General features: G+C 46.3%; 1 protein-coding gene across 7 annotated transcripts in view; it reads left to right on the top strand.

Annotated features, from left to right (window-relative positions):
* RBMS3 (RNA binding motif single stranded interacting protein 3) overlaps nt 1–19678 on the top strand; it is a gene marked incomplete at its 3' end in the record, with an annotated part of 779945 nt that overhangs the window by 401483 nt on the left and 358784 nt on the right. For all 7 annotated transcript variants that reach the window (XM_082193455.1, XM_082193458.1, XM_082193459.1 and 4 more), the window contains one exon: nt 2867–3042. In XM_082193455.1, coding sequence (XP_082049581.1) covers nt 2867–3042 — 176 coding nt within the window. The remainder of the gene's footprint in view (nt 1–2866; nt 3043–19678) is intronic.

The following is a 19678-nucleotide window of genomic DNA, read 5'->3' as shown; positions in this document are numbered from 1 at the left end:
GTACAATGCTGAGTTGACAATGTCAGATAAATTAAAAACAATAACTTCCTTACTTGATGTTTCTTTGCAATATCTAAATATGACCTTAAGGTACTGTTAATTAATTTGCAATTATTATCGGGCTCATCCTTGGAAGAGATCAGTCATTCCATGGTTAATTTTTCATAATTATTGCCATCGTTTTGCTAGGCACAACAGAGTGAAGAGGACTATCATGCCATGACAATTATATTTAAGGTAACATATGCAGTGCTGTATAAATGATGTGGGATAATAGTCCTACTGCTAAAAAGATAAATACTCATAATACAATACAATGGATAAGGCAGTGATTCTCAAACTTTTTCTCTCTGGGCCACACTTTCAGAATAAAATTTGCTTGCGCCACACCATTTTTTTGTAAGAAATTGGAAAGTACAACTAGGATTGTCCTCAATATCACTTGATGTTCTTGCTCTCATATTGAAAATATCAATCCGTATTCTGCAAATAGAAGAAAAAAAACTTTGATATAATACTGTACTATACTACACTGAAATGTTTCTTTGAATGTCCTTGAATCTTCCTGCCACAGTTGCCATCCTCTCCTGCCACAACACCACCCTTTGAGAACCACTGACACAAGGTGTTTTCAAACAGTACCTATAGTGTACTGAATCACAGCATTTGTCAGAACCTTCTCAATGACCATCTCTTATCTCAGCCGTGTTTCATTTGTCTGAAGTGATAAGAGGCACTGCTGCTGTTCCTTTGCATCTTCCTCTATCTCCTCCAGTTCGAAATACTTCCATTCTCAACATACAAATTCTGAAGAACACCACCACCACCTGTGATTCATTTATGACTTTTTAATGACATCCAAAACAGAGCTAGTCAATGTGGTCAGGTTGTTCCAGACCACTAGCTGTGCTCTCTGGCGCCAATCGTAATTGAAGCCCACCAGCATCTGAAGGGGACCGCGTTCACTCCCCCCATGTTGGACCATGTTTCCCTGACAATTGGTTATGCTGACTGAGGCTGGTGGGAATTGTATTTGCCGGGATGCAGAAGGTTGTTCTTAATTTCCAGAACCTCACATCCTTGAGATTATTTCCTATTAACATATCTAATTGTTGCCATGACAGTGATATGGGTTTTAATGATGATATTACTTGATTGAACTTTTGGCAGTAACTTCATTCTTTCTGACAGCTATTCTAGGCAATGAACTTTGATCATTTTCACTTACTATCCTCCATAGTGAGCTCATATAATGTGTTTTTGTTTTTAATTCTCTTTTCCTTGTATATCACAACCTGGACAACAGGATGAAAGTCAGCACATGCTAAGTATCGGAGGTAGAGGGACAGATTTAGTTTGCCAGTCACAGGAATATAGGAAACTGCCTCATAGACTATATGTTCATCTAGCCCTAGATTGTCTCCTTTGAGTTTGAGAATGGTTCTCAAGCCGCTAGGGATTCTTCCCATCCCATTACCTGCTTACCTAAATCTCTTTGAGATGCTAGGTATTGAACCTGGGACCTTCTACAAGCAAAGCATGTGTTCTACCACTGAGATGGCTTCCTCATTTTACAGGTCTTTGTTTGACACGCCTCTGACACCCCACTTCTTCTCTTACAAGATATATTGCATTACATGTTCTGACTTCAGGCATATCTTGAGTGGCTTGTGTGAAAATACTTATATCCTGCTTTTGTGTTGTATGTAGTAGATAGGAGCATCCAAGGTGGCTTACAATCAGTAGGAAGTTATATCTATATCTATCTATCTGCTCAGTGCAGTGGAGTGGCCTAAATCTAACCTTGAGACAATGGCATTTTGCTTCCATAAATGCAGTAGAGGGTAGTCCATCAGCGAGATGCACTTAGCTAGCTCTCAATTGCCTGCCTCTTTACAACCAACCAACCCTTGGACTTGCCATGGCTGTCAGCTTCTTCCTCCTTAGTTTTGCCCTTGCAGAACTCAGCAGAGAGGAGGACAGTGACATCACTAGAATTAGTTGACCACTTGTCATTGGCTTCGGTTCTCCTTACCATTGCCTTCCCCACCCCGGCCTTTCGCCATTCCAGTCCCCAAGGGCACTAGCTACCACTGCTTTGATGTCTTACTGAAATCATGTCAGCTTCAAGGGGGTGGTTTCGTGGACTGGCTGGCTGCAGAGGAATGGTGGGAGGCATCAGCTGTGGAACCCCCAGGGAAGAAGAAGGCTCAGAGCCCAAGGAGTGGTGGCGGGACAGTGATGAGTGGTCAGAGGGAGAAACCTGGGAGGAGGAGGTGTCAGAAGCTGAAGAGGTAACAGGGTTTAGTGAGCAGGGAGAGTCTGTGACAGAGAGAAGTCTAGAAGCAGAAGGGGTAGCAGGCGAGGAGAGGCCAAGAGGCAGAGATGAGTCAGGCTGGTGAAGAAGCCAGGGTATCTGCCCCGCTTGCTGCTACAAGCTCCCTGCCCCCATTTCCCAGGACCAGGAGAGGTGTAAAGAGGACAGAACACCAGCGTAGTCTCAGATTGCTTGGGAAGGACATGAGACAGAGGGAGACTTAGTTGTGTGAAGCAGGGATCTTCAGTCCCCGCAACTGCCTCAAGACCTACTGAGAAGAGTTGCTATGCTCATTACGCCTGGCACTCCTGAACAGATTCCATGTCATTTATTGCTGACCCACTCCTGACAGGTGGAAACTAGTTCATACCATGTCGGCCTGCAATAAAGGCTTGGGTTGAGGAAGTTGCTTCACAGCTGCCATTAAATACACATGATCGCTTAGGGGGACACTGTTGTCTCCTGTAATGCCACTGATCCACTGATGGTTTTTATTTCTTTCTTTCTTCTTCTTCTTTTTTTGCCAATAATGATCTTTCTTGTTTTCAGCATTCCTATGCACCAGCTCCCCACCCCATGGCTCCTCCCAGCCCCAGTACTAATAGTAGCAACAACAACAGCAGCAACAGCAGCAGCGGCGGCGAGCAGTTGAGTAAAACCAACCTGTACATCCGAGGCCTTCCACCCGGCACCACCGACCAGGACCTTATCAAGCTGTGCCAGCCGTAAGTATAGTGATTTGTTACCTTTCCGGTGGCTAAGGCATGTGCCTGAGTGTCACGTCTACAAGGACAAATTGTCCCAAGCAGCTTCTAACCTCGCAGAGGCAGGTTTATTTATGTGCAAATGAAGTAGTTAGGTGCAAGGTATAGCTGACAGTGGCAGCACCCGGTAAAGGATAACTTGCATCTTTTTAGCTCAAGTGTGATAAAAATCTTCCTGACAACCTGAGCTGGGAAGAAGCATAATTTGACCCGCAGAGTCTTTGGAGAGTGTGAAGGAGAGGCAGCTGCTTGATCCCAGGTGGGGGGCATGCATTAGTGGTTGCTAGGGAAACTTGCTGGGGTTGAAAAAGAGAGGGTATGGTAGGCAGGCAACAGATAGAAGTCCCCGCTCTGCTATTGTGGCAGCAACTTTTTAGGATATGTGGAATGGCCTCTTGAAAATCTTAAAGCTGCCAGATTAGTGCATTGGATCAAAATTAAGTTCTTTTGAACAAGAGCTACCATAAATCTTCTTAATTGGAACGAAACGGAGGGACTGAAATATATCGGTGTCTTATTTCTGCATACCTCTCTGTAACTGAACGTTATAGCAGAGAACATTGAATGACAGTATTCATGCAACCAAACAAAGGGGAATTTTTTAAAGAGAAATTATGGGGGAACCCGTGGCAGCTCACAGAGATTTGTGCTTGCTGCTCCCTGCTGCAAGCCTCCTCCCCCGCTACCCGCTTTTTCAGAAGAAAGCAAGTCTTAAATCTGCTTCACATGGCACTGCGACATCAGTGTTTGCATGGTGTGTGTTGTGGAGAAGCTTGTGAAGTGTGAAGGGGAGATGACTGCCTCTGAACACATAGTGAGCATATTCCTGGCAGCCAATACTTTCCTAAGCACACCCCACCCCAGCATGATCTCCCCTTCAAATGAATAAAAAAAACATGGCTGCATTCATACTGCCAAAAATCTCCTATTCCTCCTGGAATGGGGAGTAAAGGTAAAAAAGGTAAGGTAAAGGACCCCTGGACAGGTAAGTCCAGTCAAAGACGACTATGGGGTTGCGGCGCTCATCTCGCTTTCAGGCTGAGGGAGCCGGTGTTTGTCCCCAGACAGCTTTCCAGGTGATGTGGCCAGCAGGACTAAACCGCTTCTGGCGCAACGGGACACCATGACGGAAACCAGAGGGCACAGAAATGCCGTTTACCTTCCCACTACAGTGGTACCTATTTATCTGCTTGCACTGGCTTGCTTTTGAACTGCTAGGTTGGCAGGAACTGGGACAGAGCAATGGGAGCTCACTCTGTTGTGGGGATTTGAACCGTCAACTTTCTGATCGGCAAGCCCGGGGGCTCAGTGGTTTAGACCACAGCGCCACCCACATCCTCCAAATGGGGAGTATGGCTTGCCAATCAGAAGGTTGTGGTTGGAATCCCCGAGACGGGGTGAGCTCCCGCTGCTTGGTCCTGCCCACCTAGCAGTTCGAAAGCATGTCAAAATGCAAGTAGATAAATAGGTACCACTCTGGCGGGAAGATAAACAGTGTTTCCATGTGATGCTCTGGTTCGCCAGAAGCAGCTTATTCATGCTGGCCACATGACCCAGAAGATGTCTGCGGACAAACGCTGGCCCCCTCAGCCTATAGAGCAAGATGAGCGCCGTAACCCCAGAGTCGTCTGCAACTGGACCTAATGGCCAGGGGTACCTTTACCTTTAAGCATTGAAGTCTAGTGATGGACTAATGTATGCGCCTCACTTCTGGATATACCGTAATTGCACTGGGTGGTGCGCAACTGCATTTTACTCAAGAGTAGACCTGTTGAAGTTAATGGACCTAACTTAGTCATGCTCATTCATCTCAGTAGGTCTGCTTTAGTTCCCTAGCCCATGTCAACTTTTATATTTTAAACAGAAGGCCATAATCACTCAATTATATCTCTCGGGCGGCCCCTCTTTCTGTCAACAGCGTGCAATTCTGCCTTGGCTCTGCAGCATTTCCTCAAAGTTCACATTTGTGTCAGCCCCTCTTCTGTTGTTTGGATTTCTGCCTCCTTTTGGGCCTGACAGGCATTTCAGTGGTGGGAGAGAGATGCTGGAGGCAGCAGTGGGAGCTTGCTGGTAGTGAATATTTTGATTGGCGAAGCAGAGGAAATGGGCAGAAGCCTCTCTGTCGGTGGAAATGCCTTAATAATGACTGTGGGGAAAGACACTGATTCCAGCATTGACTTACCAAGTGAAGTGACACTGGGAAAGCAACATGGAAGGGATGCAGCAGCAGTTCTTCTCTGTTGTATTTCCGCTATTCAGAGGTGTCCTGGTATCTAGAGCCACAGGAGGAGCAAAGGGTGTGTGATGTATGGAACCATTCAGTAAGGAAGCATTGCTGAATTTTTCAAAGATCACTTCCTGATTGTTGGGTCTAAAGCTGTGAGTCTGCAGCTAGCAGGGATCTATAGACATGCTTTGTTGCCTGTGCTTGTTGTTTTGTTCCTATTCATGGTGCATCCTTTTGAGCTTCAGATAAAGTTACTTGAGTTTGTATGCTGCTTTTGGCTTGAAGCCGACACTGAACAGTGTAGCAAGAACATTTAGCAAGAACTTTGAGCAGATGGTTGGGTTGGAGCAGCTTGGCAGGGGAAATGAAACGTACTTATTTTCATTTTCACTTTATTTATTAAATTTGCATCCTGCCCTTCCTCACAAAGGAGCCCAGGGCACCACATATATATAGAACAAAATGACAAAACGATGCAATTTAACATAGAATAAAGACATATTTAAAGCATTGTACCGTGTCCAGTTCTGGGCACCACAGTTTAAGAACGATATTGACAAGCTGGGATGTTTGGAGAGGAGGACAACCAACATGATAAAGGAGAAGGAAATCAAGCCTTGTGAGGAAGGGTTGGAGGAATTGGGTTTGTTTAGCTTGGCAAAGAGCAGACTGAGAGGAGATATGATAGCAGTCTTCAGATATCTAAAGGGCTGTCACATGGGAAATGGAGCAAGCTTGGATGCTTTAGTTGAGATTCCTATTTTGTAGGGGGTTGGACTTAGATGACCCTCAGAGTCCCTTCCAACTGTGCAATTCTATGCTGGCGAACTGGCCACGCTCCCTTAAATCTGCCTCTGGAAGGAGTATGCACGCATGGCCTGTTGAATAAGGAAGCTTGAAGGGGTTGGCTTTCTCTGCAACAAAGCCCTGCCACGTCGTTCACCTTGCAGTGTCCTCTCACTTAAATGCCCCACATTTCCTAAATGATCATCAAACTTTTCTGCAAATCCAGCTACCTAATCTCCACCACAGGGGCCTTGCTTCATTCTGAATGGAGACGTCAGTTTGCATGTTTTCTTCATATTTATAAATTTGATAGACAGGTTGCCATCTTGTTAAGAACAGAAGAATAAGTAGAGCCTGGCCAATAAAACTTGATGGTTTTATTTCTTACCTGAATACAAAATGGGTAGCTGCTTGAAACCTGATTGAATGTATAGCGCAGAATGGCCAAAGATGCCAGTTAGCCATTAAAATGTCTAATCTGCTTACATATGTGCTTTATTTTACTGTCACTGTTTACATGCCACCCAGTAAGTCTCTGGGCAGCTTATAATGAAAGTTAAAAGCAGTTGTATTAAAAAATAAAAGCATGAAATATAATACAGCATGAAACCAGTGGCCATAAAACAAAGCTCACAGTAGCACCACAGATTCACAGGTCTTAAAACCCCAGATATATCCACTAAAATATAATTACCTGAAAGTTTTTAGGGGAGAAGGGAGAGGGCTTACAGATTCCTGCTATTCATCTTCTTGTAAAAAAAAAATGTACAAGAACTTGGGTATCCAAAGTATCTATTAGGGGATGATTAGCTGCTTGTGCTTAAAATGGTGCCCCTTCAGAGTTTGTGCGGCCCCACAAACCTCTGTGTGTGACAGAGCTCCTCAGACATGTCTGCTCTAGTCACTGTTAGAGTCCGACAGTGGCTGTTTGCGGAAACGCCTCCAACAAAGAAGTTCCTTAACGGAAACACGTCTCCTGGACTCACGACGTGACAGCTTCCGACGAAGCATGGGTCTCCCTGCAATTGCTTCTGACACCTCCCCACTATTTTCACTGGACGTGTCTCTCACCCCTTTCTCCCCCCTGCTTCCTGCCTGCGCTGCTGCATCTCTCTCAGTATCCCTGAGATCCTCCTCCAGAGACCCCGCGCTCCCCCTGCTGGTCCCTGCTTTGGCTGTTGAGTCTCTCCCAGTCTCTGGGAGCCCTATCACCTCCTTTCCCTCTGAGGTCAGTTCCCTGACATCCACCTCCCCTCCAGGGCCCCCTTCCCCCCCGCCCCCTCCCTCTCCTCTGGGCGGTGAGGAGCTGAAACCCCGAAACGAATCCTCTTCATCTTCCGACGTCTCGAACATCTCCCTCCATCGGTCTTTGTTCCGACTCGCTGAATCCTCCTCCACCTCGGAATCAGAGAACCCCTCCAACTCCTCTTCTTCGTCTGTGGTGGCGAAGTATTCCCTCCGGAACCTCGCCACTGGCTGGGGTTTTCGAGGGAATCTCTGATGAAAAGTTTCAATTAGAACCTCGTCATCTACATCCTCTGCCCTGACCCAGGTGTTTTCCGACTCCGGTTCCCCTTCCCACATTACCAAATACTCTACTTGCTCTCCTTTCCACCTGGAATCTAGGATCTCCGCTGCATGGTAGCTGTGTTCTTTTTCCTCCATCGCTGGTCCCCTATTGACCCTCCCCTCTCTGTCCCCTATATACGGTGACAGCAACGATCTGTGGAACACTGGGTGCAACTTCATGTGGTTCGGTAACCGGAGTCTGAAAGCCACTGGGTTGACCTGTTGCGTGACTTCAAATGGGCCCAGTCTTTTGGGTCTTAACTTCTTACAACCTCCTTTAAATGGTAACCCTTGGGTGGACAGCCACACCTGGTCTCCCACCCTAAGGCTTTCCCCTTCCCTTCTGGTTTTGTCTGCATGCCTCTTATATTCCTCCTTCGCCCGGTTTAAATTAAGTTGGAGTTGGCGATGGATCGCTTCCATTTCTTCAACGAACTGTTCTGCTGCTGGAACGCTCCAGTTCTCCCCCTCCCCCCCTGGGAAGGCTCGGGGATGACACCCGTGATTGGCCAAAAAAGGGCTCATTCCCGTGGACACGTTCTCTGCATTGTTGTAAGCAAATTCTGCCAACGCCAGCTTCTCCACCCAATCATTCTCTCTGTCATTAACATAACACCTCAAATATTGCTGGAGGACACCATTAGCTCTTTCCGCCTGCCCGTTGGTTTCTGGATGACGGGCAGTAGAGAAATTAACCTCTACATGCAGTAAGCTCATGAGCTTCCTCCAGAACCTGGAAGTAAATTGTTTCCCTCGGTCCGAAACCACCCTCAAGGGGGCGCCATGCAACCTAAACACATTTTCCACAAACAATTTGGCGGTTTCTTCTGCTGTGACCGCATGTGAGCAGGCTATAAAGTGTGCCATCTTGGTTAACAGATCTACCACCACCATAATGGCTGTTTTCCCTTTGGACCTGGGCAGATCAGTCATAAAATCTATTGCCACTGCCTCCCACGGTCTTTCCGGCGTGGGTAGTGGTTCTAATAAACCTGCCGGTGCCCGCCTCTCCCCCTTGGCTCGTTGGCAACGGTCACACCCTCTCACATATTCACGCACATCTTCCCTGACCTTGGGCCACCAGAATTCCCTGGTAACCAGCCACATGGTTTTGTGTTGCCCAAAATGCCCTGCTGTGGGGTTATCGTGCAGTTGCTTGAGTACCTTTTCCCTCAATTCCCCTTCAGGTATGTATAACGCTCCCTTGTAGTACAACGCCCCATTTCTCTCCTCAAAACCCCCGGGTTTGTCTCCCTCCCTCCTAAGACTCCTGAGTTTGTCCTGGGCGTATACATCCTGCCCCGTTCCCTCTACCAGTTCCCTTTGCCCCACCAATGCCGCCCCACACACCCAGCGGTCCTCGGGAATGACATGGGTCTCTTCGGGTACACCCTCTCCCTCCAAATATTCAGGTTTGCGTGAGAGAGCGTCCGCCCTAACGTTCTCCGGGCCTGGTACGTAACAAATCTCAAAGTTAAATTTGGAGAACTCCTGGGCCCATCTCAACTGCCGTTGGTTGAGCACTCGCGCAGTTCTCCAATACTCTAGATTCTTATGGTCCGTGCACACTTGCACCTTCTGTTGTGCACCAATTAGTAGGTGCCTCCATCTCCGGAAGGCCTCATAAATTGCAAGAAGTTCCCGGTCGTACACCGTGTAGTTCCTCTCAGACTTGTTCAGCTTCCGCGAAAAGAAGGCACACGGTCGCCACTCCGACCCCTCCTTCCCCGGCTGCAGAAGAAGCACCGCCCCTATGGCTCGGTCCGACGCGTCTGTTTCGACCCTCAGCTTTTTTTGTAAATCCACATGTAGAAGTTGTTCGCCAGAGGCGAAGGCCCTTTTCAGTTCCTCAAACGCTCGCTCCGCCTCCCCCGTCCAAACAAACTTCTTTTTGCTGCTGAGACAGTCCGTGATGGGCGCCGTCAGGTGGGCGAAGTTGCGGATGAACTTACGATAAAAGTTTCCAAACCCTAGGAACCTCTGCACATCCTTCTTGGTCTTGGGTGTTTTCCATTCCAGCACCGCTTGAACCTTGCCGGGGTCCATGGCCAACCCTTTGTCTGACAAGCGGTACCCCAGGAATTCCACCTCCTTGGTATGAAACTGACACTTCTCCAGTTTCACCCACAGTCGGTTGGCTTGCAGCCTGCTCAACACTTCTCTGACGTCTCTCACATGTTGCTCCTCATTCTCCGAATACACCAACACGTCATCTAAGAAGGCCACGCAATTCTTGTAGAGCAAAGGCCCCAGTACGTGGTTCATGAAAGCTTGAAAACACGCGGAGCCTGTTTGTAATCCAAAAGGCATAACTAAGTATTCAAATGCCCCCAAAGGGGTGAACATGGTGGTCTTCCATTCATCCCCTTTCCTTATACGTATCAGGTTGTACGCCCCCCTTAGGTCCAGCTTTGTAAAAATCTTTCCCTTCCGCACCCTGGTCAAAATATCATCAATCCTGGGCATAGGAAAAGCCGCCGGCTCTGTCACTGCATTTAGGGCCCGAAAGTCACATACCAGCCTCGGCTTGTCCGTGTTTTTTTTGTCCACAAAAAACACTGGGCTACCCCCCGCTGCCTTGGACTCTCTGATGAAGCCCCTCTTCAGGTTCTTGTCAATGAACGCTCGCAACTCCTGCATTTCCCTGTCTGACATGGCATACAACTTGCCTACAGGAAGCTGTGCTCCAGGGAGTAAATTGATCTGGCAATCAAAGGGTCTATGCGGAGGTAGTTGGTCAGCTTCCTTCTCGCTGAACACGTCGCTGAGATCAGCATACTGTGGTGGCACCTTCCCCTTCTCCACTACTTCAGTCCCTGCCAGGGTGGCTTGGGCCCCTGCTGACCCCTTTTCCCCCCTGCAGTGTTCTAAGCAATGTGCGGAACCGAAGGAAACCACTCTTTGATGCCAGCCCACCAGCGGATCATGTAGGGCTAGCCAGCTCATTCCCAAAATAATGGGAGCACCTCCCAAGGTGGCCACATTAAACGCTATCAGTTCTGTGTGCCTTGCCACCCTCATTATCATTGGGATGGTCTGCAAGCTGACTCCTCCTCCCAACAGTTCCCTGCCATCGATCGTGGTCACCTGCAGGGGGTTGCTTAAAGGGATAGTCTGTATCTGGTGTTCAGCAGCAAACTCCTTGCTCATAAAATTGCAGGAGCTGCCTGAGTCCAACAGTGCCTTTATTTTTAGGGGGTGTCCATTTTGCAGCTCTAGCGACACTTCAATCACTAGAGCCGGTCGAGGAGCTTCTGGCACTGGCACTTGGGGAAGGGGCACTTTCACTGCTCTTTGGCCTGGCTGCAGTGCCCTGATGGCAACCAGGCGTTGGCTTTTACCTGCTCCGTTTCTCCCTGCTCTTCCCCCTCAACAGTTCCCACCATCCCTTGCCATTCCTTCCTCTGGGGGCAGACTCTGGCAAAGTGGCCTGGCTGTTGGCAGAGATAGCATTTCCGGGCTCCCTTTCCCTCCTTCTTCGCCCCCTCACTGGGCTTTGAAACTGCGCGCGCGCGGGCTGTTCCGATTTCCATCGGCTCTGCCGGCGGGAAAGCTGGCTCAGGAATGTCTGGAATGCGTAACTCCTTCCAACGTTCCCCTCTCCCTTCCCGCCTCTCCAAGGCTCTTGCCTCCTGGCGCGCTCCAATGGTCAGCGCAGATTTGGTCAGCTGATCCATAGACACCGCCCTGGGGCTCCTGGCCAGCTCGTCTTTCACAGCTGAAGAAAGACCTTCTTCAAATAGCATCTGAATGGGTGCTGCCGATAAATCCCACCCCAATCTGTGAATCAGCATGGTAAATTCAGTCCAGTACTCACGGACAGATCTGCTTCCCTGCTTGCAAGCCATTAACTGTCTGCGCACCGCCCCTTCCTCAACGTCGCTGGAAAACATGATGTCCATTGCACGAAAAAATTTCATAGTGTCCTTTAGGATATCGTTGTGCGTTGCCATCAGGGGTCGAACCCAGTCTCGCGCGCCCTTCTCAAGATGCCCAATTACAAAAGCAACTCGAGATTCCTCATCAGGGAACTCATCAAACTGGACATTCAGGGCATATTGCATTTCAGTCCTAAAGGCATGGTAATCCTTGGGGTCCCCCCCAAACTTCTGCACCAATCCTGGTACCTTTCTGGGGAACTGAGTGGTTCTCCCCTTCTTGTCTGCATCTTGAGCCCTCCTCTCCTCGAGCCTCGCCGTCTGCAGCGCCAGTTGGACCTCCAATGCTCGGCATCTTTCTTCCAAGCTTGGATCAGCTCCTCCCCCTGCTCCGGCTGGGTCGCTCATGATGCTTTCTCCTGCACAGGCAGCGTACAGAGACTGTCGGACTGCTATTAGGGGATGATTAGCTGCTTGTGCTTAAAATGGTGCCCCTTCAGAGTTTGTGCGGCCCCACAAACCTCTGTGTGTGACAGAGCTCCTCAGACATGTCTGCTCTAGTCACTGTTAGAGTCCGACAGTGGCTGTTTGCGGAAACGCCTCCAACAAAGAAGTTCCTTAACGGAAACACGTCTCCTGGACTCACGACGTGACAGCTTCCGACGAAGCATGGGTCTCCCTGCAATTGCTTCTGACACCTCCCCACTATTTTCACTGGACGTGTCTCTCACCCCTTTCTCCCCCCTGCTTCCTGCCTGCGCTGCTGCATCTCTCTCAGTATCCCTGAGATCCTCCTCCAGAGACCCCGCGCTCCCCCTGCTGGTCCCTGCTTTGGCTGTTGAGTCTCTCCCAGTCTCTGGGAGCCCTATCACCTCCTTTCCCTCTGAGGTCAGTTCCCTGACAGTATCTAATACATGCCTGTACTTCAAAAATCAATTTTAAAAAAGAATAAAATGATTGAAAAATCTTTGATTGCTTATTACATTTATATCCTGCCTTTCCTCCAAGTAGCTCTAGACCAGGGGTAGGCAACCTAAGTCCCAGGGTCTGGATGCGGCCCATTCACCTTCTCAATCTGATCTGCAGACCGTCCGGGAATCAGTGTGTTTTTACATGAGTCAAATGTGTCCTTTTATTTAAAATCCATCTCTGGGTTATTTGTGGGGCCTGCCTGGTGTTCTTACAGGAGTAGAATGTGTGTTTTTATTTAAAATGCATCTCTGGATTATTTGTGGGGCATAGGAATTCGCTCAACCCCCCCCCCCCAAATATAGTCCGGTCCCCCACAAAGACTGAGGGACAGTGGACCGGCCCCCTGCTGGAAAAGTTCGCTGACCCCTGCTGTAGACTGATGTACACAATTCTCACTTCCACTAATTTTACCCTGCTTCCTTCTGGGGTACGTTAAGCTGAGAGATAGTAGTAGAAGAAGAAGAGTTTGGATTTGATATCCCGCTTTATCACTACCCTAAGGAGTCTCAAAGCGGCTAACAATCTCCTTTTCCCTTCCTCCCCCACAACAAACACTCTGTGAGGTGAGTGGGGCTGAGAGACTTCAGAGAAGTGTGACTGGCCCAAGGTCACCCAGCAGCTGCATGTGGAGGAGCGGGGAAGCGAACCCGGTTCCCCAGATTACGAGTCCACCGCTCTTAACCACTACACCACACTGGCTCTCTAGTAACCGGCCCAGCATTACCCAGTGAGCTTCATGGCTGAGTGTGGTATTCAAATCTGGGTGTTCCTGTAGTTAATACAATACAGTGCCGGATTTAGGGTTGTGTGGGCAGTTCCCCCCAAAAGTGTGCTGAGTCTAAGGGACGCAAAACAACAACAACCGATATTTATACGGTTAGAAGATCCATAAAAAAGCAATTGTACCAAAATAAATTATAGTGAAAATAAGAAATATTTGAGGGGTGGAGAGCCAAATTTTGTTCTCGCTCAAGGTGCCATATTACCAGAGTCCAGGCCTGCCCCATACTGTAGCCACCTTGCCATTCCACTTCCAAACTTACAGCCATCCAAAGGTTTGGCCAACCTTTGGCTGGGTTTGGGTGAAATCACTTCTCCCCTTTCACATTTTGGGGGCATCTGATTTTTCAGGGTGGGAAACTCTCCAAAGCTCCTTACAGTTCCATTTGCCCGGAAGCAGCCATTCTTGGTTTTTCTATGAATACGTTGTCTGGAGAGGGGAGTTTTGAGGGGAAATGGTGGCTGCTGGAGCAATGAGAAGTTTCAGTAGGTTTTACTGCTGAATATTGCTTGCCTCCATGCTTCCAAATCACCGAAATATGACCACCCTGGTTTACCAGTGGGACTGCATTTCAGATTAGCCCCATTTTGTGGCAGACTAAACTATGCAAGCAAGAGTTCATGGACCTAGGAGTTGGGGAGGTGATCTGTGGAGGATCATACAATAAACTTACAGCATATAAACAATATTCTTTGGTCTCTCCCAGGTCTGCAGTTCTCTGATATCCCCCCAACACCATGCTTTCATTTGTCTTTTCACTTGTGACAGTCGCAGAGAATTTCAGAAAAGATTACATGGTCTAATCCACAACAGGTGTAAAAACACAACTAGCGGTAGTCTAATTTATACAAGCTGGCATTTTAACATTCAAGAGTCCAAAAAACCCCCATCCCAAAACATCCCACATTTTTTCATTTATTTGCTCGTTACCTTAGCCATATCTCACAAGGGTAATCCCTAATAGCACAGGACTGTTGTGGTTGTCTAGGGTACCTTGCAGTCCATGGGACATATGGCACAGCAAACTTTATGGCCCTTGTAAGTTCTTATAGAATTATGGAATCATAGAATTGTAAAATTGGAAGGGACCCTGGAGTCAACTAGCCCAACTCTGCTCAATGCTGGAATATAAGAATCCCTAAGACAGCCACTTTCTGTGCCATCCAGTCATAAATGTGTTGTTGTTGTTTAGTCGTGTCCGACTCTTCGTGACCCCATGGGCCAGAGCACGCCAGGCACTCCTGTCTTCCACTGGCTCCTGCAGTTTGGTCATACTCATGTTAGTAGCTTCGAGAACACTGTCCAACCATCTCACCCTCTGTCATCTCCTTCTCCTTGTGCCCTCCATCTTTCCCAACATCAGGGTCTTTTCCAGGGAGTCTTCTCTTCTCATGAGGTGGCCAAAGTATTGGAGCCTCAGCTTCAGGATCTGTCCTTCCAGGGAGCACTCAGAGCTGATTTCCTTAAGAATGGAAAGGTTTGATCTTCTTGCAGTCCATGGGACTCTCAAGAGTCTCCTCCAGCACCATAATTCAAATGTGTCCTCAGAACTAAGTCTTTAATGGGATTTGCTCCCAGGAAGTGTGCATAAAACCATAGAATTGTATAGTTGGAAGGGGCTACCGGGGTCATTTAGTACAACCCTGCTATGCAGAAATCTTTCATTCATCATGATACTCAAACTCATGACCCTGGGATTTAGAAGAAGAAGAGGAGGAGGAGGAGGAGTTTGGATTTGATATCCCACTTTATCACTACCCGAAGGAGTCTCAAAGCGGCTAACAATCTTCTTTCCCTTCCTCCCCCATAACAAACACTCTGTGAGGTGAGTAGGACTGAGAGACTTCAGAGAAGTGTGACTAGCCCAAAGTCACCCAGCAGCTGCATGTGAAGAAGCGGAGACGCGAACCGGGTTCCCCAGATTACGAGTCTGTCGCTCTTAACCACTACACCACACTAGAGTCTCATTCTCTACCATCTGAGCTATCCACAGCCTTAATGCATATTCACAGGGTAAATAGACCCTTGGAGTTTTGCATGCTTTGTGGCACAATATTCACTCCCTCTAACTTAGACAGTGAGTGTGGGTGGGTAGCAAGTATCCCTCTTTTTGCCATTATGCTCTGAAGGTTATACAGACTTTGAGAGCATCACAACCCCATCATTAAGCCCAGCAAATATAAAGGGAAATGATATGAGGCTGGAGAACCCTTTCTAAATGAATGTGGGGAAAGTTCTCAACTAAGCTCTTTGTGTTTTTTTGTCAACAATCCTTTTTTCTAAGCCTCTGCTGTTAATAAAGGCCGTTATTTATATGGTTCCAAAGAATGGGATGGCACTTAGTACAGCTTTAATTGGCCTTAATTGGTGTGTAGTTCTGGAGAGTGAAAGAAAGTAGGTTTTCATGTTTGATAAGTGTCATTGTTATCTAAGCCTCCTGACACTTCCGCATCTTGATGGCATGCCTTTTTGTGTGTGATGTGTGCAGCGCACTGAATAGAAAATAGCCAGCTGGAATGCTAGTGACACTCCTGCTGCAGAGTCCATTACGCACAATGCCAGACATTTTTGACAAATGGATCGACACCATCAAACCTTTTATCAATTTAAGGGTAACCTTGTCACAGTAGTCTGTCAAGCAGTGCAGATAGAACTACTGTACAAGAAAACAAGTCGTCATGAACTCAATGGTAACCAAGTAAATAAGGAAAAGGGAAAAAATGTTGCTGGAAGGTTTTTCTTTGCTGCATTACATTTGATCTTGGGAAATGTGTAGGCTCTTTTACAATGGAAGAAAGGCATCTACGTTTCCTGCTTCTGGCGGGAGTAGCCGGTGTGGCACAATTATTAGAATGTTGGGCTAACACCTGGGAATGCAGGGTTCGAATCATCTCTCACTGGGTGACCTTGGGCCTGTCAGGATCTCCTAGCCTAACCAGCTCACAGGTTTGTTGTAAGGATGAAATGGAGAGGAGGAGAACCATGCACACCACTTTGGAAGATAAAGGTGATCTATCTATCTATATATCTACCTATCTAATAAAATAAAATAAAAATTAATTTGTGGCAGCAAAATCAACAGAGTCCCGTGGTACCATAATGACTAAGAAGTTAATCATAGCATAAGCTTTCATTGACTACAATCCACTTCCTCAGATATGTAAATGTAAAGGGTCCCCTGACCATTAGGTCCAGTTGTGGCCGACTCTGGGGGTGCGGCGCTCATCTCGCTTTATTGGCTGAGGGAGCCGGCGTACAGCTTCCGGGTCATGTGGCCAGGATGACTTAGCCGCTTCTGGCGAACCAGAGCAGCGCACGGAAACGCCGTTTACCTTCCCCCCAGAGTGGTACCTATTTATCTACTTGCACTTTGACATGCTTTCGAACTGCTAGGTTGGCAGGAGCAAGGACCGAGCAACGGGAGCTCACCCAGTTGCGGAGATTCGAACTGCTGACCTTCTGATCCGCAAGTCCTAGCTCTGTGGTTTAACCCACAGCACCACCTGCTTCCCTCCTCAGATATGTACACATATTTAAATACATATTTCACCTACAGTTTCATTTTCGTTGTACATATGCCACAAGAACATTTGTGTTCTTATAAAATGGACCGGTAGCAGTCTGATTAAACAAACTCTGCGATCAACAATCATATTTTCCCCTCTTGTGTGTTTTCTCAGGTATGTGCCCAGAGCATCTTTCTACCCCTTTCAAATCTTTTTTTTTAAATTGACATCTATCCCGAAGTGTTTAATCTATGTGTTTGCAAAGCTTTATAAAGTACTGATTTCATAGATACCTTTTTCTGTAAGTGTATATAGCCCTATATACAGGGTGGTAAACCAGTGTCCTTCCACATGTTGTTGGACTTCATCTACCATCAGCACCAGCCAGCAGGACCAGTGGCCAGGGATCATGGGAGCTGTAGTCCAACAGCCTTCAGAAAGATGCAAGTTTCCCATCTCTGCCATTATATAATCATGGAAATGGTAGCTTGGATCCAGAGGAACTTCCTTAGAAAAGAGATACTTGCTCTACAGAAAGAAAGGCCTCCATTTGTGGAATACAGTGGTACCTTGGGTTACATACGCTTCAGGTTACACACTCCGCTAACCCAGAAATAGTGCTTCAGTTTAAGAACTTTGCTTCAGGATAAGAACAGAAATCGGGTTTCGGTGGCGCGGCAGCAGCAGGAGGCCCCATTAGCTAAAGTGGTGCTTCAGGTTAAGAACAGTTTCAGGTTAAGAACGGACCTCCGGAACGAATTAAGTACTTAACCTAAGGTACCACTGTATATCCAACACGGTGTTAGTGCACACTCGTTAATACATATTACTGTTGTTGTTGTTGTTTTTTAATATAATTGGTTTACTGAGCTAAAGAATGCTTAGCTTTCTGTGGTTCTGGCCAGCTTTGGAGCACTGAAGTATAAACTGCATGACAATTCTCCAGATTACTTTTCCTCTTCAAACCTAAACTTGTCCAAAATCAGAAGTGATCTTAACTAACATCTTTGATTCAGGGCCAGCATAAGATTATATTTGTTGAGACAGCATTTTAAACAGTTATTCCATTTTAGCCCTGTTGACTTTGTTGGAAATCAACTCTTAAGTGAGAGATCTGGCAATAGAAATAAATTCAAATTAAATATTATTAATACCATTGGCATTTGGAAAAAATGTTTTAATAGTTTTGTATACTTTAATGTCATTCCTCTAAACTAGTATTTTCCTCTGACCATACATTTGAATGAATTTGATTACTTCAATCTTCAAACCATTTATACCTGAACAGTTTCAGTACCTCTGATAGGACTGCTATAGAGTAAATGACTTGATTGCAACCACGGCAAAATTGAAGTATTACTGGTTTTATTGTCTCTTTTTTTTGTCACCACCCAGTTTGTTTTCCTTATTTATATTAGATACTGTGTCAAGCAGCCAGATCTAATTTTTGTAAGTCAAAGAGCTTTAATTTACAAACACAAACAATTGCACATAAAGACAGAGAAATGTGAGTAGTAGTCAGATGAAGTTGTCTGAAGGAGAAAAGAGAACTTGACTCCCTAAGTTTATTAGCATCCATGCTGTCATGATTATCATTGGTGCTGCCTTTACTCAGAAACTCCCACATTCCATTATCAGAGATATGCTTGTGCATTGAGTCACAGCCCCAATCTTTTCCAAGGACAACAAAATTACCGTACATTGATAACTTTATCCATCTTCGTTGCTAGAGAATCTTATTCTCTGCAGTCACTTTGCATAGCTCCACCCCCATGGAAGTTGATGGGCACTTCCTGTGTTTTTTAAATACTATGTGTGGGGGCTATTTTTCTGTTTTGTTTTGCTTTTTTAAAAATAAAACTGGTTGTAAACTCAAGAATATTTTGATACGTTTTAATGTTTCAGTAGTCTGCTATTTGTTTGTTTGTTACTTTAAACAGTTTAAAAGGAAAAGTGGGATATAAATGCTTTTAAATAAAACAACATTAAATGCTTATTCCCCAAACAGATTATTACACTGGCTGCAAAAAAGCTCACAGAAAAAGTCGTTATATAACCCAGGTTGTGACGCCATCAGAGGTATAACAATGTTTCATGCTTAAAATAAAGCATGGTTGGCAAAAAAAATCCTACTCATATTAAAATACTGTTAGAAGTTGTGGGGGAATCTGTAAGAACCATTTCTGTGTTTATTTAGAAGTAACGTGTTGAAATAATAATAATAATAATAATAATAATAATAATAATAATAATAATGATGATGATGATAATGATGATGATGATGAAAGTTGCCAGCCCTGGATCAGCAATCCACAACTGAATTAAACAGCTCTAATATTTTAACCTTTAGCAGAATCATAGAGCTGGTGCCAAAGTATTTTAAAAGTATCCAGAATTCTCTGGCTATGAGCATCTTAGCTTTTGTGGTATTTCACATTTCAAAAACTCTTAACAATAATTCTTCAAACATAAATACTCTCCAGGATTCCTTTGGACCTCTGTTGTTCTGGATTCCTCATAGTTAGCTGCTTATTTTATAACTTGGGTTTCGGTTCCTTTAAAATGAGCAGGAGTGGACTCTGTGATGATCCACTCTGTTACCAAGCCTTTCCCCAGAGCTCTGCTGCAGGTGGAGACAATTGTTGTCTAATGAAGCTAGCTAGCTAGAGAGCAAAGGCTGTGGGACCTTTCTGAAGTCAAGCCAGGGCTTCTTTTCAGCCAGAACTCCGTCCTGGCACCTCTCAGGTAGGTTCTGGCATCTCTCAGGTGGGCGCCATCGCGAGGGAGAGAATGAGGGAGGCATTTGTGGTGAGTTCTGGTACCTCTTTCTCTAGAAAAATAGCACCCCTGGCACTTGAGGCCTGCCTTGTAGAGTACA

Source organism: Podarcis vaucheri (genome assembly GCF_965113315.1).
Source record: "Podarcis vaucheri genome assembly, chromosome: 12".
NCBI lineage: Eukaryota > Metazoa > Chordata > Lepidosauria > Squamata > Lacertidae > Podarcis > Podarcis vaucheri.
The sequence above is the reverse complement of the archived record's forward strand: the minus strand, read 5'-3'. Positions and strand labels throughout refer to the sequence as shown.